Genomic DNA, 27,401 nt, shown 5'->3' on the forward strand with positions numbered 1-27,401 from the left:
AGATGAAGGGGAAAATTCAGATTCTGCATAAGCAGCTCAGTGGACGAAATCAACAAAGTTGCACTCGCTTCCACCAGGCTTGAATTTGGCCCTAGGTCTGCACTGAAGCCTGAGCTGTTTCTGAAGGGATGGGAATAGTTTGGAAATAAGTTTATGTCTATACAAAGGTTGCCACTAGATGATTTTAAATCTCCAAGAAAACTAGCGGGAAGGAATGGAAGTATTCTAGAGAAGGAGGTAGCCCTTACATTGCTCTTGGTCAAGTTTAATGATCCCAGGACTGAGTCACATTCACAGTCGTTGGATGAAAAGGCCTGTGCTCAACCCAGCTGTGAACAGCCCCATTCTGCAGTAGCAGTTCCTGGTATGCCGTCATTCAGATATCAGACGCAGGCTTTGCCGGAGTTATATTCTGTATTTGTACAGCACCTAACACAACAGGGTCCTGCTCCAGGACTGGGGTTCCTAGATGCTCCTGCAGCACAACAACGAACAGTAACATAGCTTAGCACTTCTAGGACATGCCGGGTCCTGAGCAACGGTAACTGCAATGAAAACTGTGGGTGCTCAGTACCGCTTAGGACCCAGCCCTAAATAGTCTGATGGATCATGTCTGGAGCATTTTGGGGGGAAATGGAGAAAACAAACCTTAGTCTCTATGCTGGGAAAACCTGAGGGGAAATGTGTTACTACTACAAAGCACCTTTGATTCTGAAGTGTGCCTAAACACACACCGATATAGCGTACATACAGGACACACTTCCCCACTGCTAAGATGCAGTTGCCTCTGGGGTGCACCATGACTAGCTGTATAGTAGTGCATATTAACGTGATGTAAACAGATTAGGACAGGAAGGGAAGAATACTTAGTTTAACTCAGGGTTTCTTAACCTGTCGGTCCAGACCCAAAATTGGATCATCAGAATGTTTCAAAGGGTCGCATGGCAGCTCCTGTCCCACGGGGCTGGCTGGGCTTGCCTCCCTGATCCAGGTATTGCAACCTCTGGTGTCCCAGCACCACTCAGGGTTAGCCCAGCCATCATGACAACGGGAGTCCAGGTGGGCTAACTTTGAGTGAGTGGCACTGCAACCCCATGAGCCAGGTCACAGCTCCATTCCCACAAATTTGGTCCAGTCAAGAAGGGCGAGGCCAAACCTGAGCGATGCTGCAACCCCATAAGTTGCAACACCCGAAGATGACAGCCATGCCTTGCCAGCCCCATAGCACAGGAGCCACCACTGTGGGGTGAGTGACTGACAGGACCCAACCACCCGTTGACCTCCCCCCAGGGGCAGGATCCAACCAAAACCACCCCTGGACCTCCACCTCCAGACTATTCACTGGGTCGTGACAGGCCGTAAAAATTTACAAATGGGTCCTGAGCCCAAAAAAATGGAGAACCACTGATCTACCTGAAACTGCAGAGGACACATAAGTAGCCAAGATGTGTTACCAGAGTGGGAATTCAGCCAGAGACCCACCTCTAACCATAGAAAAAATGCCTTGAGATCATTAAGAACCACAAACAGAAAGGCCCTCCATTTTGTTTCAGCACAGCACCCCTATCATTGGGCTGGGGCTCGGACTCAGAGGGAAGAGCCACAGCTAGTCCCTAACTAACATCTGGCCACTGAATTCTTCCAGAAAAGTACTGAATGTGCAACTGCGCTAGTGCTGGAGATCGAAACGGGATGGCAGAACACGGTGGCACAGTCAGATCTCTTCACAACCATCTCCTCCACAGAGGGGAGGAAACAGAACTCCTGTTTCACTGGCTTCTCCTGCTCTTCTTGCCCATCCCTGTTCAACTCACTATCTTTTCCCCAGTTCTTTCTCCACTGTTCCCCTTCTCCTTCCTATTTTACCCAGAAAAGAGTTAAACTGACATAAAAGAGCAAAAAATAAACTCTGCATTTCACTCTGTAATGACATTTGTCTTTTAATCTTTAGTTGGTAACTCATGTATGAGCAGATAGGGTCCTAAAAGTTGACACCGATCACACCCAACTGAGTGCCACATCTTTGTCTGGCCCATGCCCAATGCCTCCCCAGGCAGAGGAGTTTGCGTTATACTCTCCTGACCAAACAGCAGCCATTGCCATTTGGGGCTGGTAAGCTCAACTTGCCCCCTGAGAGATATCCCAGAAGAGGGGCTTCCTGGATTAAAGAGAAAATCCTGTTCAAAGGCAAACTCTCCCTAGCAGATTGAATCCATGGATTCAAGAGGCTTGAAATTGGTTTCTCCTTCAAGGTGAGTTGGAAGGTTTCTAACGGCTGAGATCGAAGGTCAAGATTACGTGTTCCTCCTGTGCAAGCCAATGACATCAGAAAAGCTAGAGTAAAGCAGGAAGCTGCCTTCCTTATGTTGCTTTAGTGAAATAATGTCTAATCTTTCAAGAGACACAGAAACTAGAACTGAAGTGTAGGCAGATACTGTAAAGTGAGAGAAAATCATTTTCATTTGTTTTGTTTTAAAATGTATTGATCTGTAATTTTATATTCTGATAATGCAGTCTGATCACTCAGAATCTTAGGACTAATTTTTAAAAGGGATGTGTGATTTTGGTTGCCCCAATTATTGAGACACCTTAAAGGGGCCTGATTTTCAGAACATGCTGAACACCCAATCTCTAGAAGACAGGTCTCCTTAAACTGTCAAGTTCAGCCCTCCAAATCACTAGTCATTTTGGAAATTTAGACGTTTTTTGCATTTATTTTTAAAGCATTTCAGTTCACCCTTAAAAGGTATTTGCAATTTTAAAATCAACTCATTCTATTATTGATTTGATATCTTAGTAAACAATTGAACGTATTTTATTTTTGCCATTCAGATCTAATCTGTGCTGTAATAATTGTCAGAAATTTTGTATTATGTAAGATATCTGACTTTTAAATTTATATTGCAGCTTAATTAGTGTTTCACTGATGATCACTTTTATGCCAGTAGCAATGCTATTTTAAAATCCACTTTACACTTTAATCCTAATCACAGGGTGCCAACACCAGAGAGAATTTATTAATTTGTAAGTGTTACTGTACCAGACTGAGGCATGTGTCACTTCCTTTCGCCACTGATCTGATCACACTCAGGCCATTGGATAACACAGGGAGTGAATGCAGAATCTAAGTCCCACTTTGTTTAATTAATCTTTGTAGAGCACTTTGAAGATGGAGAGCACTGTAAACATTCTGTATGAGTGAAATTTCACCTCTGTGAAGGGCCAGCATGAGCACTATGAACCATCTTGCACTCACACCTTGGGGCTTAAGCAAAATTTGAGTGTTGCACACGCCCGATACTCACCTTTTGCACAAGGGTGAATGTCACCAATTACTAGTGACAGAATAAAATTAATAGCAGACATGCTGCCAGAGTGAAAAGCTTAGACTAGGGAGAGAATAGTGTCATGGCATGTTAAAATATTTCCCCATCATCTCAGGGCAGAACACAAGTAGCCAGTAAATGTCAATCCGCAGTCCACATGAGCTATTGGATAGAGCGTAACAGTTACATACCTTGTTCCATACATGTTTCCAGAGAACTCCGCATGCTCAATGAATTCGCCAGCATCAATTTCTTTCTGCATTTGTTCTCTGGTCACAAAGTGGTACTCTAGATCCAGCAATATTGAAAAACAAATCTATATCAATGTGCAGCTTTCATCTGACTTAGAACAAGATAAAGGCTCAGGGCCAAGCGTGCACATTTGGGGACTTAAAATATACTGAAGTACCTAAATGCTTATGTTAGGCAACTAAGTGCTTATTTAGGTGCCTAGTTTTCAGGCACTCAAATTTAAAAATTTGGCCCTTGGTTACCACAATCAGAAACACAACGGATCCCCGAACCTGGCTCGTGGTATGTAGTTATTTCCAATACATCTTTAATAATTGGCCAGATATACTGTCGCTGCTGTTTACGTTGCCTCTTCTATTCTCCAGATCTCCAGTGACCTCTCTCATTACAGTGCCCTGCTTACAACACACTACAGTAGTAGATGAGAAGTCATTTCAGGCTAAGTGCCTATTTTTAGAAGCTTATTGTGTCCCCTGGTCCCCACCCCGGCTGAAATTTCTTATTCTTAGTTGAAAGGTAAACTTTCCTTGGGGAAAGTAGGTACAAATCTCATGTGGACCTTTTTGAGCTATCCAGGCATAAAGGCACCAGTAAGACATTTCAGATGCTTTTTGGTGCTGGGTTGACTCTAATGTCGCTGCATTTAAACCTCAGTTGCTCTGGCAATTGAATTAAATTACACGGTTCCCTCCAAGTCAGTAGTAAAACAATGGCCCTAGAATGCTTTTTGGGAGGGGCTCCGGGTTCTATTCTGTGCTACTGGAGGCAAGGTCTCTTGGATCAGGGATGAAATCCAGAGCCTTACGATTAGCAGTGGCCTTTAAGATCTATGGCACCTCTAGACTAACAGACGTATTGGAGCATAAGCTTTTGTGGGTAAATACCCACTTCTTTAGATGCATGCATCTGAAGAAGTGGGTATTCACCCACAAAAGCTTATGTTCCAATACGTCTGTTAGTCTAGAAAGTGCCACAGGACTCTTTGCTGATTTCACAGATCCAGACTAACACAGCTACCCCTCTAATACTTTAAGATCTAGATTTTCAAAACTGGGTGTCTAGAGTTTCACTCTTAAATCCTCTGGTAGGTACCTAAATTAAGTGGCCTAATTTTCAAAAGGTTTGAGCACCCAGCAACTCCCATTGAAGTTAATCAGAGCTGCTGAGTACTCAGCACTTCGGCACATCCTGTCCTAAACTGTTGTGTAAGGTTGCTGTGTGCTATTACACAGCTGCTACCTCCTACAACAGTGGCAGCTGCATTTCATTTGAAGGTGAAGTGATCCCTGTGTATAGTTTGTATCTTCAGTTTATAAGACCCTTTGGGATCATTCAGAATGAAAGTCCTATGTAAGTGTAAAACACTGTTACTGGACCCGTACTAAGTAAATACACTCCATAAATGCTAAGTAAATAAGGTCTGATTCCCCACAACTGAACTGTCACGCAACGTGCCCATAAACAACAAAACTTGCTCAAACATGTACTTATCTATTGGTTACAAGCCTTGTTTGCTCTTCATTGTCTACCAGCAAAACTGGCTACTCCTCTCAGGTTCTGCAAGCTTTTATATAGCAGGAAACGCCATCCAGAATTCTCAGAGCAGTAGCCCTGCCTAATCTGACAATACACACAAGTGCAATACACTGACCTTTGCCATTCACTTCTCCGACTCTTGGTTGCCTTGTGGTATCTGTAAGCAAACACAATCTTTGTAATTTTGTAGTTCACCCAAAAATAAAATAATGTAAAAGCAATACAAAGCCACTTACTCAGCAGCATACACAGGCTTCAATTCGATCACTTGGTAATTTGATTCTCTTTTTAATCTGATCAAAGTTTCTGGACCCAATTTGCATCACTTGTTTCTAGTTGCTTTAAGCAGGTATTATTAGATGATTCAATTATTGCTTGTAGAGGGGAAGGATGGTCCAGTGGTTAGGGTGCTAGCTTGGGACTTGTGAGACTCAGATACAATTCCTTGTTCCAGCACAATCACTTAGGGCTTGTCTATGCAGGGAAAAAACCCGCATTAGCTACTCTGCTCTGTCTTCCCACGTAAACATTCTTACTGTGCACTAAGAATGCCTTGTGCTCATTAGCTTAATAAACTTCAGCAGTGCATTAAGATAAACTGTCTGACAGAGTCAGTGTGGAGTAGCTACTGTGCTTTAAATTCACATCCTAGTTAACTGTGCAATAATCTCCTGTGTAGACAAGCCCTTAGGGTATTGTAGTGAGGCCGTATGGTTCCCCGCCGCCCTGGAGAGGGACGAGCCCCTCTTGACACCAGAGTGGGTGGAGGACAGGAAGTCCCCCAGAGGTCATGGCGCAGGACAGGAAGTATAAAAGCCCGACCCCAGAGCTCATTTGGGAGGCAGCTGGTGGAGAGGCCAGACACCTCCGGCCTAGCTCCCGGTTGCGACGACTTACAGTGGACCCGAGGACTGGCCTGACCTGCCGACTCCCGATGCCAACCAGAGCCTGGAGGAGCTGCCCAGCCTGCCCCTCGCCAGTTACCCAGAGGACCCCATGGTGCTTGACCCCCTGGAGGAGCTGCCTGGCCTGCCCCTCGCCAGTTATCCAGAGGAGCCCATGGTGCTGGACCCCCTGGAGGACACCATCCGGACCCAGGTACCACCAGAGTGGGAGTTTGGAAGTAGCCCGGGGGCAGCACACCCAGAGCCTATGTCAGTGTGTTGTGGCCAGGATCCCCACTGACTCAACAGCTGGTCTTCTGCCGCTGTTAGGGCCCCGGGCTGGGACACTGTGGAGTGGGTGGGCCTGCGTCCCCCCTGCCACCCAACTCTCCCAGGCCCTTCTGAGCCAAGAGCCTGGGCTGGTTGTTTACCTGCGTTTGCTCAGCCCCCTGAGGGCCTGGGCCATTGTCTCTCTGCTGCCCGCCCTAACCCAGGCCTGGGCCTGCTAATTGCATAAACTGTTGCTCAGCTCCTGTCTAAGGGCCTGAGCCCTTGACTCGTAATTGCCTCCAACCACAGGCTGGGCGCAAATGACTGTCTGTATTTGCCTCTATTGCTGCCACGGCGAGAGACTCCTGCAGCCAGGCTAATTCCCTGTCAGCAGCTGGAAGGAAGTAGCGAGGCAGTGTGGCGCCCCGCCACTCCAGAGAGGGACGAGCCCTGGCCAACCCCTCTACAGTTATGTACATGCTACAAGCACTGCTGTAGCTACACCACTTACGACAGCAATGGAAGGGGTTTTTCCATCACTGTAGTAAATCCACCCCCTTGAGAAGCAGTAGCTAGGTCGACGGAAGACACCTTCGGTTGACCTAACTAAATTGCACAGCTTGTGAAATTTTTCACAGCCCTGAGCGATGTAGCTAGGTTGACCTACGTTTTAGGTTTAAACCAGGCCTAAGTCTTCCTGTGCCCTAGTTCCCCCTCTGTAAAACAGGGATAATTCTACTTCCCTACCCCACAGTATTGGATAAATTCATTTCAAAAGACTGTGAGGTGCTCATATAGATAGATAGATTTAATGAATAAGGTCAAAGTCCTGAATGAGATAGGAGACCAAGTTAGAATCCATATGGAGACCACTATAAATTGTTATTTTGAAGCACTACCGTGCAGGGGCGCTGGAACAATTTGTATAGTGGGGGTACTGAGAGTCATTGAACCAAACTGTAAACTCTGTATATAATGGAAACTACTTCAAGCCAGGGGGTGCAGCAGGACCCCTAGTTCTAGCACCTCTGCTATCATGTACTCTGGAAACTGTGATACACCCTGTGGCAGTCAGCATGGCACACAGTATGAATGACTTATTTCACACTGATTGGAATGGACTTGATCAAAAGAAGAGTGTAGTCTCATCTATAAGCTTCTGTGCATGGATTATAAACTCAGAGGCAGCCTAGGGGACAGACAATAAAGTCTATTTCTGTGCTGAATTTTGTGATGTGAGATTTTGTTGGGTTGCTAGAGACAAACAAAGAAGCATTATACGTGTATCAAAAGGAGACATTTTGAAGTCTTTTAGTCTCAAGCACTTTTAAACCTTTTCTGAAAGTCACAAGATTCAGAGAGGAATTTGTGGAAGTCTGGGGCCAGGATTTTGCCAACAGCCTCCAAGCTACTGGTACAGAAAATTCCTACTGCAGTAAAAATCCATTTGATAAGTAGATCTAAAGACACCACCCAAAGTCCCAGCAAAAATAAGCTACCCAGCAGAGCTGGACTTCAACATGAATGCCATTGTTCTCAAAGTCTTGAAGATACTTCTAAGTGGTCAGTTAAGGCAGTGGGTACTAACCGCATGTTTTGCGGTGAACAGGTTGTGTAAAAGACGACAGGAAATTCAAGCCTAGCCATCCTCTGGAAATTCAGAATGCAATTCACCCAGGTTACAGTCTGAGAATCTGCACCATCATTAACATTCAACAGTCGTTCTTTTAAAAATTACAGAGCACAAAAAAATAGAACCACATTTTCCAAAGACGATTTTTAAAAATCGGTTTAAAGAAAGCAGTTAATGATCCAAGAGAACTGGGCTATACGAATGTGCATTCTAGATTGGAAATTGGCTATGTCTGGTTGCTAATAGAGAAGGCCCTCAATCTAGACCTAAAACATGACTTTTCAGGCAAGGAAGATCATCTGGATTATCCTTAGTCTCAATCCTGAGGTTCCATATAAACTGGGCCAAGACGGGGTGTTCATGAGGACCTTGTCTGTGGAACTCCTCTGCCTCTGAGGATGTCCTCTGGAACTCCTCCGTGGCATTTTCAAGGCTCAGCACAAGGCCTTCTTGTAACTACCAGCACATAGTTAGGCATTTGGCTTTCCCCTCTTTCCAATCAGCTCCTCCCTTTTCTTTTTTGGATTCATTTTCTTTGGACCAAAGGGTCAGAGATTTGGGCTAACTTTTAAATCTTGCACAACTTCCTGGATAGCGTATCCAGTGATAGAGGCTTTATCATTCAAATACATTTTAATGCCTGTAAATGGGAGGGTTACATTTATCCTGTTCCATTTAAACATTTTTCATTTGAAATTGAATATCACAACTTCAAGTAATACGTATCTTTTAGAGACTGTAATCACTTTGGGGCAAAGACTGCCTTCCCATATGTCTGTATAACACCTACCACTCGGAGAATGCTACTGGAAACAAGCAAATAAACATCTTCTTGTTACATCAATAAAGACAAAGCACAGATTATATCACAGGTCATCTACTCAGAGTCCAGTAGCAATGATCCAGCCGTGGGGTATTCATTTATTATCTAACTCCTTATCTTAGGTGAGTGCCAGTCACCTTAGTATCTGGGCACTAGAAAAATATATATGATAAAGTCAGCATTCATAGTTCTCCATATTTTGGAGGTGAATGGGAGGGACAATAAATTAGCCATATAATAGGGCTATTTACATACTAAAGGAATCCACCACACGCTTCTCATGTAGAGAAAACAAAGACTGTTGTATAGCTTACAATTCTAAGCAGGAAAATAAATCGATGAGCCAAAGCGATCACTGGCACAAGCGGGTCGGTAACCCGGTGTCAGGATATAAGAATCTGAATAGAAGAGCAAAACGATTCTGCTGACTCACCCTAACAGCCAGACCACGTAAGTCTTATTAAATCCACCCACAGGAAGGTTAAAGCAGATGGGGTCTTCCACAGAGAAATCCTAATCAATTCTCTTGGGGTGTTTACAGGACACAAGTCGTATGTTTGTAAGTACAGTTCCGCTTTAGGGCTTTGTGACTTTAAGACTAAAGACAAACCCCCAGGAAGGGATGACTCTGAACAACATCCACTGCATGCTGTGTTAGGGGCAGCATGAAGATACCAACCCCTTAAAAGGTGCAATTCTAATGAAGTTACTGGAGTCATGTCCATTTACACCAGTAGTAAAACGTGGCCCAAGTTACGTAAACATACTTACTAGCACACAAGTTAAGATCGCTGTTGTGGCTTGGGTTAATGGATCTAACATGCAATTTTTATGATTTGGGGGCTAACTATGTGCAAACTGCCACTGAAGTCCTGTAGCAGCTACGCAGTCAGGCCCTTAGCAGCTGTTAAGCAGCTTCGGTTTTGCTTTCCCTGCCCCAGCCGGCACAAATACTCACGAGAGACACTGAAGCCGAAGACATTGCCGTAGTCTTTAAGCAGCATTTTTAACAAAGTGCTCTTTCCTGCACCCGATGGGCCACTGAGAACTACTGGTCTTGGTCCCGTCATGGCTGCAGAGGGGAAAAAACCAAACGCATCTCTTGGTTAGAAACACACAATCATAAGAAATGCCAGCTTTAGATTCCTGCAGATGCCTCATGCAGAGAGAAAGGTTTCTGTTCATTGCCTTCACTTACAAGCGACTGCAGCCAACTAAGCAATCATCAGAAAACAAATGGCACCGCCTAGGGGAGGAAGAGGGGTAGCAGAAGAAACAGTAGCAGTGGAACTGAGATGAAATATGAAATCGGATAAGCATACATACCCACAATGTATGGCTGAAGTAACTAGTTTAGTGCTGGTGGTGAAAAGCACTGGACTGACAGTCCTAGAGAGCAACATCCTCTATCCAGAGAGCAAACACAGGACGAGCAGCAACAAGACAAGATTTCCTCCTACTGTGCCTCAACCCTGACCTGGAAGGAACATCCCTAGGCCAAAGTGAGCTCAGTCACCAGGATCCAGTCAGTTATGGCCTCTCTACTGAGCCTGCTAACAAGAGGGACAGCTAGTGCCAAGTGTAGGGCGAGTTCGTTGTGATGTCGGCAAGTGCACTCAAGGAACTGAACCGAGATCAAATTCACTTTATATAAAGAAAAGGAGTACTTGTGGCACCTTAGAGACTAACCAATTTATTTGAGCATAAGCTTTCGTGAGCTACAGCTCACTTCATCGGATGCATACTGTGGAAAATACAGTATGCATCCAATGAAGTGAGCTGTAGCTCACGAAAGCTTATGCTCAAATAAATTGGTTAGTCTCTAAGGTGCCACAAGTACTCCTTTTCTTTTTGCGAATACAGACTAACACGGCTGTTACTCTGAAACCTGTCACTTTATATAGTCCCAATGAGCAGCAGTCAGACGGATGCCAGTGGCTACTGAGTTGGGCAGGCTTCATCCTGAGAGCATAAGGTTCCCTTTTTCCCATTACCTGGTCCCTGAGCCATTTAGTCCCAAGGGGTGGACTTTTCTCTAAACAGAAAAGGGACTAGTAGCAAGTTTGCGGGACATTATAAAGAAGCATGTTTACATGGGTATTTGGTTTGTAAGTTGTCAGGGGACCCTTTTATACTCAATACCATGTTTTTTTCCCCCAGTGTACTTGCGGTTTATATAAATGTCATCTGTTATCCCAGTATAACACCTTGTACATACACAATGGGATGTTCGTTTACCACATGTGTTTAATAAAGGTGAGCAAAAACATCTGCACTGCAAGGTCTCAAGGAAGTAAAATCTGCTCTTTTTTTTTTTTTTCATTTTCACTGATGCCAGTGGAATAACCCTTCCTGTTCTAAGTGACCCACCGATAAGAAACCTAAGTATGATGCAGCTTGGGAGGGATGGGGGAAGAAAATCCAACTCAGCCATAAAAGCTTGAATTACCAGGCCAGAGATGTAAAAGAAGAGCAACTGACCCAGGCACTGTGGATGTTGCCACAGAACTTTCATCGTGAACAAGCTGAACCGCTTATTTCAAAGAGGAAAAACCCCGGGAGACAGGCCTGTCTTAGGAGACTGGTAACACACTGCAGAGCCCTTCACCTTTACCAAATCCTGGCCAGGCTGGTAGTGACTGAAAACTGTTACCCTCTGACAGCTGTTTGGTGGTCTGTCCAGTCTGCTTTGGACAAGAGTCCACCTAACCCCCCTCCACCATAAATAGTTGAAAAACTCAGCAGAAGATGGAATGGGTCTGTGTGTCCACCACCACCTCATTGCTAGAGTTGGCCCCTCCAGGTCATACCAGAGGCACTGTGGTGATGGAAGCCACCGTTCCATGGCTAGGTGAGGACTTCCATCCCCATGGCTATCAACCACTGCACTTTCATCAGTATTGAGTTTACATGAAAGTTTACAAGAAAAGTACATTATCATGTTGCAACATTTTGGACCCTGTTATGAGGGTGCAAACATACCCCAACCTTGGAGAGACTGGGTCTTTGTCTCCCTCTAGTGGTTGAGCCACACAAGTGGATAAGGGTCTACTACAGCTACAAAGTAGCAGAATTACTCAAGCTTGAGCTCCAACAGTAGAAGTTCCTGTACTGAAGGTTACAGGTTCAAACCTCAATGAAGTCTTTCCTCAACTAAAAGGTAAGACTCTCATCCCCACTACTCTTTCCCTCCCCGCCCCCCAGCCTTCCCCTAAATAACATCCCAATGTACATTCTGATCTCTGAATGCCCTCTCTCTGCAGACCCGGCCTCTTTTGGCTCAGCATCTGCAGGTGACTCTCAGCAAGGATCTTACTCTCATGCAGAGTAGAGGGAAGAGGGCTGTTTCAGACAGATGACAGAACTGAGTAATAAATATATATTTTAAAGTAAATAAAGCCTTTCTGTTGGTGGTCAGTGGTAGATGGGCTGTTAGGACACACACACAAAACCAGCCTTTTATCACACTTGGCAGGGAGCGAGAATTCCTTCACAATACTGAATTCCCAGTCTCCGTGCCCTTCGTCCCTCCACGGGCGAGCCTAGCTCGGACCCTAAACTGGAAGGTAGGCAGCTCCCCTACTCAATCCCATTGTGAAACTGCCTCACTGCACGACCTTGGGCCAGACACAACCTACCTGCGACTGTTTGCTTACCTGGTAGGGAGGGGGGTAAGGGAAGAAGGAATGTTCACTTGCATAATTTCCTGGGGTGTGAGGTGAGTTAATAATTATCCAATGCTCAAACAGGTGCAGATGAATTGCATCCTGTGTTGGCATGCAGAGCACCCCCAAAGGAACAATCCTGCACAAGTAACCGTTGCTGGACTAGAAGATTCAGTAGGTCTCATCTCAAACTCAGAAAGACACAAACAATTAGACACTTACAGAATTAGTTCCAGTCACATATGCACTGTAGGCTTACCTCACGTGACAACTCAGACTCAGGGCAGGTAGAACAGGGCAGGTGGATTTAATTAAAAGTTAATTTTAATTTAAAAAGTTAAAGTTAAATTAGAAGTTAATTAAAAGCACTATTCAAATAGGGACTGTACCATTTTACTCTTATTAAAAACATAGCAACTGGAAAACAAAGAGACATTAGATTATTATTTAATTTATTCCCCAGGAATTGGTTCCCACAGCATATTTATTAGTGCTTTATCCTATCTAGTTTTTACCACTTCCCTTGGGATACACATCCATGGTTTAATAAACCTCACAGTTAGAATTTCAACCTACATTGTGTTTCCTTCCAGCCCTCAGTCTTTGGCGGAGTACCCGCTGAATTTCAAAAGTCATGCTAGATTCCAAAGTGGAGGAAATGCATTCCCATCCACTAGCCAACTACTGAAGAGGCAACAGGATCTTAATGGTTAGAGCAGAGGATGAGGAATAAGAAGTCCCACATTTTATTCCCAGCTCTGTTGCTAACTCACTGTGTGAACTTGCACAAGTCACTCAGTCTCTCTCTGCCTCAGTGTCCACTTTTCCCATCCATAAAATACGGAAAACCGCTAAGTGATAGGGTCATGACGCAGCTTAATTAAAATGCTTTTAACAACAAAGAGGCTCTGCAAGTCCAAATTATTATTACTGTTTTGTTCTAGGAAAGCACCAGATATATAAGGCAGCTTTTTCTCCAGCCCTCCAAAAGCTGAATAATAACTAAGGCCACATCTACACTACAGACCTTACAATGGCACAGTTGAACCACTGCAGCTGCGGTGCAGTAAGGTCTCCCAAGTAGCCGCTCTGCGCCGAAGGGAGAAAGCTCTCCCGTGGGCATAATTAAATCAACCCCAACGCACCCTGACACTCAAATGCCAATGTGGATCTTTGCCGCTTATCTAGGCGTTAATAATTCACTAAAAGAAAAGGAGTACTTGTGGCACCTTAGAGACTAACCAATTTATTTGAGCATAAGCTTTCGTGAGCTACAGCTCACTTCATCGGATGCATTCTGTGGAACTCTTCACCACAGTATCTGCCTGCTAACAAGAATTCCTTAGGCTGCCTGAAACATAGAACTCTTTAGTCTCCTACTTGTATATGCCAGTCGGGAGTGCTTGGATACTTTTTATTCTTGCTGTCTCCTCTTTTACATTTTCTTTTCTCTGCTCTCATTTCTTTTCCTATCCGTTAACAGCCACTAACAGGAAAGGGAAATTTAAAGCAACAACATTTGTTACAGGAACTCCACTCTATTCAAAACTGATCCGGAAAGGAGACGGAGATAATCGTGGTTGCTTCAATAGCACTGGCACATTTGCAGCATTCCCCAATTGCATGCCTTACCTTTTACTTTTATGCCCTTTCAGTCGAAGTATAAAATCCAGCTCTTTGTAACAGCAACAAACTGATAATGTGAGTGAGCAGGCAGTAAGCTGAGCTATTTGTGAACCATCTAAATCCTTAATTACAGATTCTCCATCTTAAAAGAGCCAATGAAAACTCTCCGTTGATCTTTAATCTCCTCCTGTGGTTTCTTCCACTCTCCTACTATTCTTATTGCTAAATCTCCAGGAAAGCCCGGGTAACACTCTGGTAAATGCCAGCATAAGCCTTCCACATCAAAGCATACTTTGGTTTTTAAGAAATACAAAGGACCAACTTAAGTGACTGTTTATATGTAACTGATCTGAAATATTACACATCCATAAAAAGAAACATCTTAGCAGCAAAGACATGATCATCTCTAGAAACAAGTACAATAGAGAAAGGGTTTGCTATTTAATTCAAGTTAAAGGAAGGAAATTTGGGTCAACTTTGACTGCATTCTATATGCTGAGCTCTCAGGCATAGCTGTAAAAAGACAGTTGGAGGAAAATTTAGTAATCAGATCTTCATTTTATCTATATCTTTCTCCATAGATAGCACAGTGATTGCAGATGAACTTGGCCAGATCCTGATCTCAGTCACATTCTGGATTTACACCCGCAGCTCCGCCGAGTTTAATTTTATACTGGTATAACACAGACTCTGGATCTACCAATACACAAAAATACAGTATAGACCCACTGCTTAGTGCTGTATGGGCATATGCTAGATTCCATGTCCAGCTCAGTCCTGCAGACAGATGGGGTTATTTTTGTAACCTAGTTTGAGTCATTACCTGGACTCTCACTGTGCCACGACTGATTTTTAAATGTTTCACGTCACTCACCATTTCTATTATCATACCAGTCTCCTCTAGCTGCTGTTTCTGCTGCCTGTATTCCATTGCAAGTTTTATAAAGGTCACCATAAATATGCTTGCAAACCAATCATATTGAACAGGGCCTATGCCTATAGCCCAGCCTACACTGGCTGGAGAAATGCGTTCGCACAGGGTTGTAGCTAGCACAGTTTGGTGCTACAAAGTGGACTAACAGTTCTTTACGTAAAAGAACAAACTATTCTACCCAAAAAACGCCACATTAAAAAAAAAAAAAAAATTAACAAAACTGGCCTTATGAGGAACTCTACCAGCGTGAGCTTTCGGCATTATTGGGTACTAATGTTAGGGTTGACGGGGGAATTTGATATCCAACTAGAGGTCAATGCATGTTGGGTATTTGCATAAAATCTGAGAAGGCGCAAACGCAACAGGAACTTGGAATGCACCAAAGTACTGAAGGAACACAGGTAACCTCCCGGGCATTGCTCCTCCTGTTATATGCCGGGATGTTGCTGGTAGAGGCAAGCACACAAGGCAATGCACAGATCCACAACATCTGCTATATGATGCAACACTGATGCTGAGTTGACCGAAGTCATGACAAAGTTTTCTTGCCACCATTAAACCCCTGACATTGTCATGACACACACAAGGGTTCATTTATGGCAACTGAGTGGAGAACAACCCTGTAGCATGTGTGCTCCAGCTCCCACCAGTTGAGCCCCTACCACTCAGTGCAGATCAGCCCAGGGCTACATGGTGTCACCTTAATCGACTCTGCATTGGAGTTGGCTGGTCTAGAGATGCAATGATCAAGTGGAACTACATCACTGGCCTCCTCTGTGACTGCAGAAGAGAGCTTCAAAATAGAAAGCAGGTCCTGGAATGCCAGCTGCCTGAGCACAAATGTCTTCCAGTCACTTGGTGGACAGCAATGATCAGGCAATCACACGTGCACGGATGTAGCCGGAAGCAGTATGAGAACACGACAAGAAGATGGGTAACCATTTCTTTTTGCTATGCCCATTCACCACTGTATTTGAGCATTTTAGCTATTTAGAAGGCAGATCTGGGTTTGGGGTGGAGGTGTCATTACCTGCACAAACTCAGAGGTGCTATTTCAAACAACAATGCATTCAGATGACAATACCCAGGGTCATTTGTACTGGAAAGTTTATTAAACTACGCAGCAGGTCCCTCAAGTTATATATCTGGGATTCCCCAAAGCCACCCCCACTCATTGCCCTCTACCATGACCTGTCCAATCAGTACACTATCCAAGGTGTTATTTATTTTAACATCAAAATAAATCCATTTTACATCGTTCCCAAATTTTCAACATGCCACAGCTTCATTAATAGGAAAGGGTGTAGCTGCTTTGTAGAGATTGTCAAGGAAAAGCAGAAAGGTTTGCCAGCAGGGTAGGGCAGAGCTGGGCCTTTTGATAGTCAAGAAGGCCTGGCAGGCATTTCTGGTTCATGGTACCCACGAGGCAGTTGAATCTTTCAATACTGGGGGGAAGATGCACCTCCTTTCTCTCTCCCTCTTTTGAGCAAAGATGACTAAGTTAGAGGGAGGGAAGGAGACTTACATTTCTTGTTCCCCCACCCCAGCAACTCTGAAAGCAACAAACACAGCTGCTTTTTATTGGTATGGACACATCAGACTCGCATCTCCAACTGGGTGTTACAGAACAAGACACTGAAGCCATTGCGTTTTATTGGAGATATCATTTTGTTTACAGCTTTCAGAGTAACAGCCGTGTTAGTCTGTATTCGCAAAAAGAAAAGGAGTACTTGTGGCACCTTAGAGACTAACCAATTTATTTGAGCATGAGCTTTCGTGAGCTACAGAAGTGAGCTGTAGCTCACGAAAGCTCATGCTCAAATAAATTGGTTAGTCTCTAAGGTGCCACAAGTACTCCTTTTCTTTTTGTTTACAGCCTCCATCACTGCCTTTTGATAGGGAAGGGCTAAAACTTTAATGCAGAAGCCGCTCAGTTTCTCTCCTGGTGGCTATGTAGAAGAGCCAGAAATGTGCCCTGATAATTAAATGGATCCCATCTGAGATTTAAAAAGATGTTTGCATTTGAATGAAAAAAGAAAAATCCTATGGAGCAGGGTAGGATTTTTTTTTAATAAAGAGAGTGATAAAATGTGTAAGATTACATTAAAGGACAGTTTTAGTGACTCAGAACTGTTTTGCTGATTGAATTGCAGGCTGTGTTTTTAAATGGAAGTCATGAGTTATGAACAACACTCAAGATATCTGACATTTATGAGAGGTGCAGGAAATAAGAGTAAATCTGAGAACCAACCAGATAGGATGCACTTGGGCAACAGTTACCTATAGCTTCCTTTAGGAAATCATTGCATAAGAACAGTATGTCCATCTGGAGAGTGTCTTTCAGGAAAGTATCTAAAGTGCTTTATAAATATTAAATCTCATGCCATCAATAGGAGGCAAATATTAGATGAATTTATAGATAGATAAAAGAAATCAATGGAAGTTAGGAGCCTAAATACCTTTGTGGATCTGGGCCAAAAAGATTAAGTGCATGGCCCAAGGTCACACAACTAGCCAGTGGGAGAGACAGGAACATATAATCCAGGAGTTCTCTAACTACTACACACAAAACACCCCATCCCAACTAATTCTGAATCTGGATAGTCATTGAACATTTTCTAACACTAACCCTTCTCTTCGCGAATCAGAATGTAAAATGGGTCACGCCTATGTTAATATACACATTTTTAAAGGATGCTATTTTATACATTGTGAAGGACTGCCAACTACCCTGGAGGTCATTGCAGGTCTGATTCACAACCCATGCTGCTGAACGTCACTATTGGAGTCTGGTTTCAAAAGAGAAAAGATAAATGAAGCAGAAGCAGAAGCAGGGATTTCCGCCCCAATTTGTTCCCACTTCTCCACCTTTGCTGGCAACCATCACAGCAGGCCTGTGCAGACTAAAAAGAGAGGTTGGGGTGGTGGAGGAAGAACTGATATGTGAATTGCAAATAATGAAGCAATTCCTTCCATAAGATTAGATAGCTGAGGCAGTCAATGTGGGTGATTGCTAGTGAACATTTGTTAGGTCACTGCCACTTGGCAATGGTCACTGCTGGGCCAGTGTTTGCCAAAAATAGCATTTACTGTACCATTTGTGGAAGATGGCCTCCACGAAGTGCACTGCTGCGAAACCACAGGCTTTGTTTGGTCACCAACCCTGCTGAGAAACTGAACGGCATGAAGGTGGCAGTCTGACACCAGAGTGTAGATTTTACCTCAGAGAGGGCAAATCCAAGTTCTCCAAGACACTCACAGCTGCTGGAGTTTTCTAGTTCCTTTATGCGAGGTCTGATAGTGGCTCTTCAGGCCTCACACTGTGTTTACCTTACGTTTACCCATCACACGAGATTGGAGCCTTTGAAATGTTAAAAATTGCTAACTTCAAAGCATGGGTCATTGTGTTCAACAATGGAAATTCAGACACAATCTGCAGGTGCTATTCATCAAAACCCAAGTAGGTGAAGACACTGTTCAGATGGTCTTCTGTGAGCAGGATCTATGCTGGTTTAAAGGGAATGATCCTGCATCTCTGAACACTCACAGGGGAGCGCTCCAGATGCAAGACAGAGATTCCCAAAGTTATTTTGGGTAACCCTGACAGACTTATGGAAAACTAGAAGATCACTACATCTCCACTATCATTTTGGACTTACAAACTTTGACTCACCTGTTAATGTATTTTACCTGCTTTAACCTCTCAATAACTTATTTCTTTTCCTTAGCTAATAAATCTTCAGTTAGTTTATTAGAGAAATTGGCTGCCAGCATTGTCTTCAGTGTGAGATCAAGAGAATCCATTGATCTGGGGTAAGTGACTGACCCTTTGGGGTTGGGAGTAACCTAATGTGATGGTGTAGCGATCAACAATACGAAGTCCAGTTTGTCTGGGTGGCACAGTAGGCTGGAGATCCTAAAGGACTGTTTGTGACTCCGTGGGAAGACAGATGTAGTGATCCAGGAGTGCACATTTATTGCTGGCTTGGTGAAATCCAATTATAGAATATACCGCCAATTTGGAGCGTCTGCCCCATTTTCTGACAGTCTGACCTGAGATTGGCACTCATAGTTGTGAGCCACTTCAGACAGCGTGACAGAGTATACAACTGAGTCCTTCACTGCTGTTGGTATTTTGGAGACATGTGCCTGGCACATGACTGTTCTTTCCCTGCTAGCAAGTATGTTAACCAGTAGCATAAATAAATGTCTCCTAGATGACTGATGAATATTTCACATACATCCAAGCAGACTTCCACTGGGCTACCCTAATATTCCATTGATTTTCATGGGGGAAGTGCACCACAGCAGGTAAGCCAGAGAACAGAAAGAGTTCAGCAAAACTAGTACTGATTAGCAAAGGCTTGAAGAGAGAAGGTAATGAAGCCATTTTAGGAGCAGAAAAGAAGATCAGAGGACAGTTTTTCTATAGCCTCAAGAGAGGTTTGCTGGATTAGACACCTTTAATCTCATTTCCTATTTTTAGCATGTTCTTTATAAGCACTACATCCCCACCCTTCTAAAGCATGGGACAACTGGTAGGGCCTTCAAAGCTCTGAAAGCTAATCTAGTTGAAGTTTTAAGTAATATGGTAAAAATTAATAATACTTTGCAATATACACACACAGCATTTTTGGGCTTCAAAGACATCAGATCATAACATGGTACCTTCCCTTCCAGCCCAGTGCAATAACTTAACTGAACAGTAAAGCATCATAACCTGCTGTTGTCCAGAGGAAGGCTGTTTAGGGTGGGGCATGCTGCAAAACAACTGTAGACAGCAGTGTGCAATTGACAGCATGTGCTCGGGAAACAGAATTGCTGCGGCCAGCTCACGTGCCAAGACTTGTGTTTAATTAGCATTCTGACAGCAGAATGGCCTGTGTGAAATTTTCATGGTGAACAGGCATAAGAGACAAGGATGTAATCTAAACTGGTATACATTCAATTCTATCCCCCAAAGGGATCAACCTATTCTAGAGCTCCACTTTTCTCGGCCCACTTGAAAGCCAAGAGAGTATTTTCAAGACCTCACTAGGCACAATGCTAATTGATTAAATCACTCCTTCCAGATACAATGATTTTTTGGAACCTGTGATGATAAAGTTGAAGGACCTGTGCAATGCCACTGAGTCAGCTACTCAAGAATAAACCTCCAGCATCAGGATTTTTATAAACATGACTAAAAATTCATTCTGGGTTGGAATTTGGTATATTATGTCCCAGCACCTTCTTAAAATAAAAGCACAATGCCACAAACTTCTTACAGAGGTTTTAGTTTCTTATGTTCCAGAAAAGCAAAAACTAAATCAAACAAGTTTTGTTTTGTTTTTTTAAATCATCAGTTACAGATATAATTTTTGGCATTGTTTATGTCGAAAATTCCTCAGTGTGGTAGCAATGAAAGTTTGCTGGAAAATGTATTCACTAAAAGGAAAAATCGTTGACATATAAAGTTATATACACATACAGCTGCACACTCACAGAGCGCTTCTTTGCTTCCTTCTTTCTGGTATTATTAAGTGCTCTCATGAGCTGTATGGATGGTATAGACGTTATAAAACACAGACAATAAATTCCCGGAATTCTCCAAACAGCAAAGGAAAAATATCCATAATAGAATGGCTGTGAGAACCATTAAAGAATCAACCTGTGTTAAGATAGAGGGAAGCCCTGCTCAAAGTCCTCAGACTGGAGTGAATAAAAAGGAGTGCCAACTCTCTGGGCATCACAGAGGTTTTTACTGGGGAGCGTGAATATCCACAATATCAATTACTTTAATTTATCCCTAGCTCAATTTTAGAAGCATTTTTACCAATCTATCCAGTCAGCAACCTTGTAGTTTAACCCATATAATTAATACTTTGAAAGTATAAAGAAGTTCAAGCTAAATACTTCTACTGCCTGAACCTTATTGGCTTAGGTTCTTGTTAGACTCAAACTCCTCATTCTGCTGTTCCTCTAGAATTGTGCACTCCTCTTTTTCTTTCCCAGTCAGATACCAAAAAATATCTATTTCTGATCTCTGCTCCACGACCAATATCTGCAGGTGTCTGCTGATCCTAAAGAGATTTATTCTGGTCTAGTCTCAAAAAATAAATGTTTCTAAGCCATCCCATACTGGGAGATTATTGGACTGTAAGACCAGTGATTTGATTAACTTCTTGCTTTCCACTCCACAGTCTCTCATTGCAACCATGACATGAGTTTAGTGATTGGCTGCTACCCCACGATCAGCTGGAGGCAGAAACCACTACTTCATATCACATGAAAGTTTGAAACACCAGCTTTCAATAGATGTACAGTATTCACTGCTAGCCTTATGAGTCACAAGATAATGAACTTTCAGCCTATCACGCGTTCTCTCAGCCTGGCAGTACCTTCTCGGACCCGGTCCAGTAGCACTCGTGGACCTGTATAATTTTCAATCTTTGCCAAAGAACTCAGTCCTCAAGTAAAAAGAAAAGGAGTACTTGTGGCACCTTAGAGACTAACCAATTTATTTGAGCATAAGCTTTCGTGAGCTACAGCTCACTTCATCGGACGCATACTGTGGAAAATACGGAAGATGTTTGTTTTTATACACACAAATCATGAAAAAATGGGTGTTTATCACTACAAAAGGTTTTCTCTCCCCCCCGGTGCATATGATCACTTTACATAAGCTATTACCAGCAGGAGAGTGGGGTGGGGGGAGAGAAAACCTTTTGTAGCGATAAACACCCATTTTTTCATGATTTGTGTGTATAAAAACAAACATCTTCCGTATTTTCCACAGTATGCGTCCGATGAAGTGAGCTGTAGCTCACGAAAGCTTATGCTCAAATAAATTGGTTAGTCTCTAAGGTGCCACAAGTACTCCTTTTCTTTTTGCGAATACAGACTAACACGGCTGTTACTCTGAAACCTGTCATTATTGTAGAACAGGACACCCTTCCCATATAGCAATGTGGGAAGGGCAGGCTGGTTGAGAAACCCTGCACAGTAAGCTTGTGTTTTGTTTTCAATATAAATTATTTTCCTGTACCTCTAATCCAAGTGGTTTTAACATCAATAGGCCTCAGGATAGCCTGCTGGCAACAAGCCGAAACGAAACAAAGGCTTCCGCTGTCTATCTATATGGAAATAATTTAGTAGAAAGGCTTTGCAAAGCTGAATAGAAGAGGAAGTTATCTGAATCCTTATCATCATCAGATTGCAGCATACTTTTTAATTGGATCACCTCATATCCAGCCACACAAAATTTAAATTAGGAAATAAAGAGAGGCTACTTGCCCCATGTTACCATATGGTCTGGTTCACAAAGGATACATAGACACATAAATGGCTACAAATGGAGGGTGGCCTGCATTCCTAACTGTACTCCCTGCTGGGCTCTGCAATTAGATATTTTCTGCTTCAATGGTTTCTATGCTGGGCTTAAGTAAATCAATAGGGGGGGAAATTCCTTCCTCTCAACACAAAAGACAAGATAAAAGCTTGATTAAATATCCAATTGCAACTTTAAAATTCCACATCACGGTAATATTACTTGGCACTAATATTAGATATTTCATCTTCAAAGATACTTATAAACAAATGCTCATTAATCCTCAGAACACCTATGTGCAGCAGGCATTATTATTTCCCTTTCACAGATGTGGAAAGCTGTGACAAAGGTTGACTGACTTGCCCAAGGTTACAGAGGAAATCATCGAGGAATTATAATTCCAGTTCACAGTTCAGGTCTGTAGTCATTACATACAAAACCTGCAGGGGTTCAACTAAAATCAGTTCTGAAATCAATTTATTTCAACCAGTGAAAACCATTCTGTGGACACAATTTTATAAATTCATAGATTATAAAGCAAGAAGGGACCATTGTGATCAAGTCTGGCTTCCTGTATAATACAGGCCATACCATCAAAGAACCATAGAAATGTAGGGCTCAGAAGGGACCTCGGGTGGTCACAAAGTCCAGCCCCCTGTGCTGTGATAGGACCAAGTAAGCCTAGGCCACCCCTGACAGGTATTTGTCCAACTTCTTTTTAAAAGCTTCCAATGATGGGGACTCCATGACCTCCCTTGGAAACCTATTCCAGATCTTAAGAAAAACTTTCTAACTGTAACGGTAGCTAATATCCAACCTACTTCTTCTCCCTTGCTGCAGATTAAGCCCATTGCTTCTTGTCCTACCTTCAGTGGGCATGGAGAACAACTGATTAGCATTCTCTTTATAACAACCCTTACCATGTTGGAAGACTGTTATCAGGTCCCCCCTCAGTCTTCTTTTCTCAAGAACACACATCCAGTTTTCTCTCTGAACATACACCCAGTTTTTTTAATCTTTCCTCACAGATCAAGCTTTTTCAACGTTTTATTTTTGTTGCTCTACGCTGGATACTCTCCAGTTTGTCCACATCCTTGCTAAATTGTGGTGCCCAGAGTTGGACACAGTACTCCAGCTGGGGCCTCACCAGTACTGAGAAGAGCGGGATAATTACCTCCTGTGTCTTACATACAACTCTCCTGTTAATATGCCCCAGAATCATATAAGCCTCTTTTGTAGCTGCTTTACATTGACGACACAGATTCAAAGTTGTGGTCCACTATAATCCCCAGATCCTTTTCAGCTGTATTACCACCTAGACTTTTATTTCCCATTTTGTAGCTGTGCATTTGATTTGTCCTTCCTAAGCAAAGGTACTTTGCATGTGTCTATTGAATTTCATCTTGTTGATTTCAGACCAATTCTCCAATTTCTCAAGGTCACTCTGAATGTTAGACCTGTCCTCCTAAGTGTCTGCAACCCCTCCCAGCTTGGTGTCATCTGAAAATTTTATAAACATACTCTCCCCTCCATTATCCAAGTTTTTAATGAAAATATTGAATAGTACTGCATCCATGACTGACCCCTGCAAGACCCCACTAGATACACCCTCCCAATTTGACATTGATACCAAATACCCTCCTAATGTCATTGATACAAAATGACAGTGATACCCTACCAAACCACTGAGAACTACTCTTTGAGTACAGTCTTTCAACTAGTTGTGCACTCACCTTATAGTAATTTCATATAGACCACATTTTCTATAGACATATATATATATACACATATATATATACACATATAGACCTGGATTTGTGCTGGAAATGGCCCATCTTGATGATCACTTTAGATAAGGTATTACCAGCAGGAGAGTGGGGTGGGAGGAGGTATTGTTTCATGGTGTCTGTGTATATAATAATGTCTTCTGCAATTTCCACAGTATGCATCCGATGAAGTGAGCTGTAGCTCACGAAAGCTCATGCTCAAATAAATTGGTTAGTCTCTAAGGTGCCACAAGTACTCCTTTTCTTTTTGCGAATACAGACTAACACGGCTATTACTCTGAAACCTGTCACATTTTCCTAGTTTGCTTATGAGAATGTCATGAAGAACTGTGAAAAGCCTTACTGAAACCAAGGTATATCACATCAGCAGCTTCCACCCCCTATTAGGTCAGTAATCCTATCAAAGAAAGAAATTAAAATTGGTTTGGCATGATTTGTTTTTGTCAGCATGGATTTGCCTATTCCTTATAACCCTATTATCCTCCAGGTGTTTACAAATTGATTGTTTAATAATTTGCTCCAGTATCTTTCCATATATTGAAGCTAGTCTGACTAGTCTATAATTCCCCAGGTCTTTTTTGTTCCCCTTTTTAAAGACAGGTATTATGTTTGCCCTGAATTATTTCCTGTTTGAACTAGAGCACCTCTCTTGGAAAAACATCCAATCTTGATTTAAAAATTTCCAGCAATGGAGACTCCAGCATAACCATTAGTAAATTGTTCCAATGGTTAATTACCCTGTCAAAAATATGCACTTTATTTCTAGTCTGAATTTATCTAGCTTCAACTTCCAGCCATTGGATTGTGTTAGACCTTTATTGGCTAGACTGAAGATCCCTCAATTACCTACTTGGGGAACAAATTTGATACTTATAAACTGTTATAAATCACCCCCTTAATCTACTCTTTGTTAAACTAAAGGGATTGCACTCCTGGAACCTACCCCTAAGGCATGTTTTCTAATACTTTATTAATTCTTATGGTTCTTCTGTGAATGCTCTCCAATTTGTCATCATCCTTCTTGAAGTGTGGAAACCCGAACAGTACACAGTATTCCAGCAGTTGTCACACCAGTGCCAGATACAAAGGTAATATATCCTTTCTACTCCTACTTGATACTCCTCTGTTTATGCACCCAAGGATCTCATTAGCCCTGTTGGCCACAGCATCGCACTAAGAACTCATGTTTTACTGATTATCCAACACAGAATCACAAAACCGTAAGGTTAGAAGGGACTGCAAGGGTCATTTTTCTAACCCCCTGCCCCACACCAAGATGCAGGATTTGTTGCGTCTAACCACCCAGGACATGGCAATCCAGACTCCTTTCGAAACCTTTCAGTGAAGAGCTTCCACAAGCTCCCTACGCAGTCTGCTCCATTAGCATGACCCCCCAAGTCCTCTTCATAGTCACTGCTTCGCAGAATAGAGTCCCCCATCCTGTATGGTCAACATTCTTTGTTCCTAGATGTATACATTTAGCCATATTACAATGCATATTGTTTGCTTGCACCCAGTTTACAAAGCGATCCAGATTGTCCTGTAGCAGTGATCTATCCTCTTCATTGTTTACCATTCCCCTGATTTATGTATCATCTACAAACTTCATCAGTAATGCTTGTGTTTTCTTAAAGGTCATTGATAAAAATGCTAAATAGCATAGGGCAGAGGTTCTCAAACTTTTTTTCGTGGACCACTTGACAATTGCTCAGGGTTGTGGCGGACCACTTAACGATCTTTCCAAAGGTTGTTTGTACCGCTAGCTAACTATTGTAAAGCACTTTGGAAAAAAGTGCTATATATAAAAAAAACCCGAAATAATAAATGTGTTTTTGTTCTACAAATAAAAGCACATAACTCATATTTTAGTCTCTCCCCCGCCATGGCAGCCCCTGAGCTGAGCTGGGCTGGGCAGGGCAAAGGGGGTGTCTCTTCCTCTCTTCCCCTCCATCGCAGTCCCCGAGCTGGGCTGGGAAGGAAGGGGTTCTCTCCCCGGCAGCCATAGCGCTGAAACTGGAGAAAGTCGCCTCTTTCTCTGGCCACTGCAGCGCTGCACCCCCACCTACCCCCACCCCCTCTTCTCACCCCACTGCCCCCTCCCACCTACCCCCTATCCTCCCCAAGGTCACCACCTCACTTTACATGTGTATCTTCTCCAGGGTCCAAGCACCTAATTAGTGGAGCCACGCCTGCGCGGCTCCACTAATTAGGTGGGCAGCCCTTCATTCTCTCATGTGCAGCCGCCCAGGTGCTCACCTTAGAAGGAACTATCCGCGGACCACATGAATGGAGCTCGCGGACCACAGCTGGAGAACCTCTTGCATATGGCCAATAATTTGTACCTGCAGGACCCCACTAGAAACACACCTGGTTAATGAGGATTCCCCAATTACAATTACATTTTGAGACCCATCAGCCAGCCAGTTTTTAATCTGTTTAATGCATGCCAAGTTGATTTTGTATTCTTCTACTTGAATTAAAATGCAGCGTGGTACCAAGTCAAATGTCTTACAGAAGTCAAAGGTAATAGTATTTATGTAATATACTTAATCAACAAACTAGTAATCTCTTTAAAAAAAGATATTAAGTTAGTTTGACAGGATCTATTGTCCATAAACCCATGATGATTGGCATTAATTATACTACCCTCCTTTAATTCTTTATTAATCAAGTCCTGTATCAGCCATTCCACTATCTTGCCGACCATTGATGTCAGTCTGATAAGTCTATAATTACCTGGATCGTCCTGTTTACTATTTAAATACTGACACATTCACGTTCTTCTAGTGCTCTAGAATTTACCCAGTGTTCTGAGATTTATTGAGAATCAACATTAACAGTGCAGAGAGCTCCACGGCCAGTTCTTTTAAAACTCCTGGATTTAAGTTACCTGAACCTGCTGATTTAAAAGCATCTAGTTTAGTAGTTGCTGTTTAACTTCCTTAAACCAGTTATTTAAACCGGTTCACAAATTGTTTCTCTCTTACTTACTGAATTAGGATAAATCAATATAATTCACTAGTAAACCAATTTAAGCATTATGGAACACTGTTTCATAAGGGCACGCTCCTGAGTTTTGTCAGTTCAGGGGAGAAGGAGATGGAAAATCATCTCCACTGACAGCAGTGAAACGGGTTTGTGGAATACATTACGAGAAAAGGCATTAGAGGCAAAGAGCACTAATAAGTGCAAGAGAAAAGTACACTGGATGCTGAGGATTAACAAGGAGGGAGGGAGAGAGAGACTAGGATGGGAAGGGCCAGGATTTGATGTGCCATATAAATACCATAAGTCCCCTGTGCATATGCAGGGAACTCAGTGCTATTTACAAAACACTGTAAAATACCCAAATATTG

The 27,401-nt window shown here is 42.9% G+C and overlaps 1 protein-coding gene across 3 annotated transcripts in view; it reads right to left on the reverse strand.

The window, feature by feature from the left end:
• Positions 1-27,401, reverse strand: part of GUK1 (guanylate kinase 1) — a 54,380-nt gene that overhangs the window by 10,888 nt on the left and 16,091 nt on the right. For 2 of the 3 annotated variants that reach the window (XM_037891239.2, XM_037891240.2), the window contains exons 2-4: positions 9,683-9,796; positions 5,230-5,271; positions 3,518-3,614 (exon numbers count right to left, since the gene is read on the reverse strand). In XM_037891239.2, coding sequence (XP_037747167.1) covers positions 3,518-3,614; positions 5,230-5,271; positions 9,683-9,796 — 253 coding nt within the window. The remainder of the gene's footprint in view (positions 1-3,517; positions 3,615-5,229; positions 5,272-9,682; positions 9,797-27,401) is intronic. The other variant, XM_037891241.2, reaches the window with a different exon arrangement.

The sequence above is a fragment of the Chelonia mydas genome, chromosome 2 (assembly GCF_015237465.2).
Source record: "Chelonia mydas isolate rCheMyd1 chromosome 2, rCheMyd1.pri.v2, whole genome shotgun sequence".
NCBI classification, from domain to species: Eukaryota; Metazoa; Chordata; order Testudines; family Cheloniidae; genus Chelonia; species Chelonia mydas.